Raw genomic sequence first — 4,532 nt, 5'->3', positions numbered from 1 at the left:
TAGGCTCAATTAGAAAGGAGTACATATAGAAATATGTAGAGTGCAAAACCTTGTATTTTATATGAATTTTGTACCATACAATATTTACACTCTTTCCAAGTCTGGTGAGTATGATGTAAAGATGGGTTACAGATTTTTCATGGCAACTCAAGCATATTCCTCATATGGAAGTGCAAAGTCCCTATGAGATTCCAAATCTTTATGTGGAAGGCCAGGTGGAATGGCATGATAAACTGCACTTTCTAAATGAAGAAGAAAAGAAATGTTCCTTGTGCCAAATGACCATAGAGACATGGCAGCATCTTTTCTTTGATTGTACTTATTCTCATGCAGTGTGGATATCAGCTTCTTTGGGCATAAACCCAGAGCAAATTCAGAACAAGGTGCTACACGTCTTCATTTTTGAATGGATAGAATCCAAGTTAAAAGAATTAAACAAAGAGGATAAGCAGGTTTTCATCGCCAAGTTCTTTGTCCTCTTCAGACTTATTTGGGATGTGAGGAATGCAGCTCTGTGTAAAAAACCCGTTTTGAATCCAGCCCAGCTGATAGAAACTATGCATCATTTCTTACCAGCAAGCTTAGCTATGCAAAACTCTCACCCATGTTTCATGCATTCTCACATAAACTCATCCACAAAATATAGAATATTCATTGATGGTTCTTTTATATCAACATCTGTAATGGCAAGAGCAGGAGCAGAAATTCTCTCGACAGATGATGCTACAATATTCTCAGGAAGCAGAAGAGTTGCTGCATCCAACTCACTCCAAGCTGAATGGTGGGCCCTCCTACATGGCATACAATATGCCCACCATTTGAATTTAAAATCTCTATCCATATTTTTTGACTCAGAAAGCTTAGTCAGCAATTTCTACAGAGATGATGATGACTGGCTCATACAGCCTATAACGCAGAAAGCTCTACATCTGTTATCTTTTTTTAATATAGTTTGTGTAAACCATGTAAGTAGAGACATGAATAGGTTTGCTGATGAACTAGCATCTAAGTATAGCATAGTAGTAGAAAAAGACCCTTTCGTAATGAAGTTCCTTGATCTTTTCTATGTTTCTTTTTGGCAAAAAAACTAAGCCTTAGTAGGGGGTTCATTTTGTTTTTGTAAATAGGTCTTTGTCTATTCCTGCTCATGTGATGGCTTGGAAGGGCAACTCTTTTGTTAGGAAGTTATTGCCAAAAAAAAAGCCTAAAGATGCTTTAAGGGATGTGTTCATTTCCTAAAACTAGGGGTAATTGATTACCCTTATCAACAGGAAAAAGGCCCATCCCTAACAAAGGAAAGCTCTGGCCTTCGCCCTTACACCATAGCTCAGGCATCGCAAAGAGTGACAGAGCCACAGAGGAACAATTCATGCTGGCCCACAACTCCAAGCTGATGTTCCAGGTTCACGGATATTATTTTAGGGTCGCCTTCAAAAGAAAACTCCGACTTCATTCATCCACCACATGGACCATGGTCCATTCCATTAGCTTACAAATCTAAGTTATCTTGGATGAAACGTATGTGCCACGTGTTCAGCTCTTTACCCATCCATAGTTCCACGTAGCCTTCTTGCGTAGCTTGGGCTAAAATCTATAAATGTTTAAAACCATAAATCACAAACGCCAATGTGTTGATGCGGCCCCTACCTTTAATTGGATGAAATGGCGTTATATTCCATCATCAAACGGAATTCTTATTCTTGCTCCTGCCTGTGATCTCGTCCACAATCCATATAATGGCAGTTCTGTTATTCTAGTTTACAAGTCTGGTCATTTTTATCGTCTCCCGATTCTCCTCCCCTCAAAGGCTCAAACAACACCTGCCCACACACATGAAACATTGCAACTTCCTCTGTCTTCACTCTTCAGTCTACTCTTCGCCACTGAGAAAGCAGCACAGTCTCATCTCTGCAGCATCGTCATCATCTCATCTCAAATGGCGCAAGATGGCAAACGCCCCCTCAAAATCATAGCTGGTGCCGACTCCTTCGGTTGCACTCTTAAGGACTCTCTCATCGCTCACCTTCGATCCCTTAACATCGAAGTCGAAGATCTCGGCACCGGCAAATACTACTCCGTCGGCGAAGAAATTGGTCGACGAGTCAGCTCCGCTGCCGCCGACACCAACACCGAAACCCGCGGCCTCGTTGCATGCGGCACTGGCGTCGGCGTCGCCATCTTCGCCAACAAATTCCCTGGTGTCTATGCCACCACTTGCGTTTCCGTCGACGAAGCCCGTAACACTCGATCCATCAACAATTGCAACGTCCTCGCCGTCTCCGGCATGTCCACCCCCCCTGAGTCCGGCATCAAAATCCTCGAGACGTGGCTTGAAACTCCTTTCAAATCCCCCTGCCCGGCCTCCGGCAACAAGCCTTGGCCTTCGGATATCGAGAATTTCTTTGACAATTCGATTGCCGAAATGTCCAGCATCGGAGCCGATCAGGCCAAAAGCGAGAAATTCGATACTTGCGCAATATGTTGCCTGGCGAAGAATAGGGAATTCGCTCCGGTTGATATAATGCCGGGCGGATCTATGAAAATTGTGCGTGAGAGCCCGACATCGGCGATCGTGAGGTTTAAGGCGGGGAGCGTGGAGCCGGCACATCACCACACATTTGGTCATGATTTGGTGGTGTTGAAAGGGAGTAAGAGAGTTTGGAACTTGACTAAGAATGAGAAGTATGATCTGGGAGTTGGGGACTTCTTGTTTACGCCAACCGGCGATGTTCACCGAGTGAAGTATTTTGAAGATACAGAGTTCTTCATTCGATGGGATGGGCACTGGGACATTTTCTTGGACGAGGACTTGGAGACCGCTCGAGCTGCCATTGACAAGGATTAAGGTGTGTCTCTTTAGTTACTAAGTTCTTCTTCTCTGCTACTTCTGTTGTAGTAGCTGTTGTTGCATATGTACTTCTTACTTGGAATAAAGTAGTTCTAAGGCTTCGTTATGGAAGTGTTGAATAAGGTAGTTCTAAGGGTTTGCTATGGAAGTGTCACAGTGCGTGTAGCAGAAGCTGAATTGAAGAACCCCATATTAGACGACGCTTCCGTTTTCAGTTATTTCTTTTTGTATTTGCTTTAAATTAAATCCTTTGTGAGAATTGGATTAGTTGCTGGTATGGATTTAATATATGATATTCTGATTCGAAATTGGTTTGGCTTACAAGAAGTTTGATCATCTTACATCATCATATATGGTCTGACAATGTTAAACAGAACATATGAAAAACAAACTAGAATTGTAGTCACGGTGATATGTTGCATTTTATCGTCATTTTAGAAAAGAAAGAATTGGTTTGCTGTTGGATTAGTCTCATAATCAACTAGTAACTGCAGTGCTTTTCCTTTTTGGACTTCACAGTTGCTGGTGTAGGGTTTTCCAGGGAAAAATGTAAAACCACTGATTGAGAGGGGAGATTTGGCATTTGAAACACTGAAGTATCACCCTTATGGCCTTATATCTGAAACTAACATAGAAGCAATTATTCTCCTTTTGGTGCATTTGGTTTAGGCCTCTGATCTGCTCCATCATTGGGTGTGGCAACTGAGCTCCATATAGAGTTGGGCAAGGATGAGAAATATAAATCTGTTCATTGGAGGGGGGGGGGGGGTTGTAGTTTCTCGAAGACTGAAATATTGTTACTTATGTCTGAAACTAACCAATAGAAGCGGTTATCCTCCTTTTAGTCCATTTTTTTTGTTTTTGTTCTTTTTTTTTTGGGGGGGGGGGTAAGATTTTAGTGCATTTGGTTAGGCCTCTGCTCAAGATAACTTATATGTGAAGTCTTTGAATTGAAAGAGGAAACAGTGAGGGTATCTCCAAATGGAGAAGCAAGACCATTAGACCAATGAGAATACATGGCTGGACAAGGTGCTGGATACACAGTTTACCTTAACAATTGAATTATCTGACATGAAAGACACCTTTTTACAGGTATCTGGGATTTTTTTTTGATAATTAAGGTATCTGAGGATTTTTTTTGATAAGGTATCTGGGGATCATTAATAGTAAGACAACGGGAAACCAATTCAACAAGAAGGAAATGAGAATAGTCTGGAAAAAATCATGTACCTAGTTTGATATAGCACGCTGCAATCTTCTCTAGTCACTACTGCAGGCTACCAACATCAAGGGATTAAATCATTAAATTCTTTATCATAAGATAAATAAATCATCAAATGAAGGTTTTTCTTGAAAATAAAACGTAGAAAATCTGACCAAATTCTGACTGAACAATCTCTTAAAATACGATCTCCAATGGGACCAACACATGGGGATATATTAAACTGTAGAAGGAAGAAAAAAAACTTGACAAAATATTTTGATGGATTATTTTCTTCTCCCATTCTCTGTTTTCAAGAGGAAAGCTTTTCTCTCCTCTTATTTTCAAGAAACTTGCTAGTCTAGCATAGCTTGTGTTAGTGATAGGAAAAAGAAATGGGCCAAGAAAAAGACCCAGCCATAAGAACACGGGCCAGCAACCTATATTTGCAGCTCACATGTCAGACAGCCCATGCATTAGGCC

General features: G+C 41.2%; 1 protein-coding gene across 1 annotated transcript; it reads left to right on the top strand.

Annotated features, from left to right (window-relative positions):
* Positions 1–1,638: 1,638 nt before the first annotated feature.
* On the top strand, positions 1,639–3,156 carry DRT102 (DNA-damage-repair/toleration protein DRT102). Its single transcript, XM_010279067.3, has one exon. It carries the CDS (start codon positions 1,658–1,660, stop codon positions 2,843–2,845), a length of 1,188 nt encoding a protein of 395 aa, XP_010277369.2. The 5' UTR covers positions 1,639–1,657; the 3' UTR covers positions 2,846–3,156.
* Positions 3,157–4,532: the final 1,376 nt, after the last annotated feature.

The sequence above is a fragment of the Nelumbo nucifera genome, chromosome 4 (genome assembly GCF_055504915.1).
Source record: "Nelumbo nucifera cultivar China Antique chromosome 4, China Antique-T2T, whole genome shotgun sequence".
In the NCBI taxonomy this organism is placed as follows: domain Eukaryota; kingdom Viridiplantae; phylum Streptophyta; class Magnoliopsida; order Proteales; family Nelumbonaceae; genus Nelumbo; species Nelumbo nucifera.
Note: the sequence above shows the minus strand (reverse complement) of the source record. Positions and strands in the feature narration are given on the sequence as shown.

Excerpts from the sequence above, each read along its gene's own strand:
- DRT102 (XM_010279067.3), top strand. The coding sequence starts at position 1,658 with ATGAAATGGCGTTATATTCCATCATCAAACGGAATTCTTATTCTTGCT.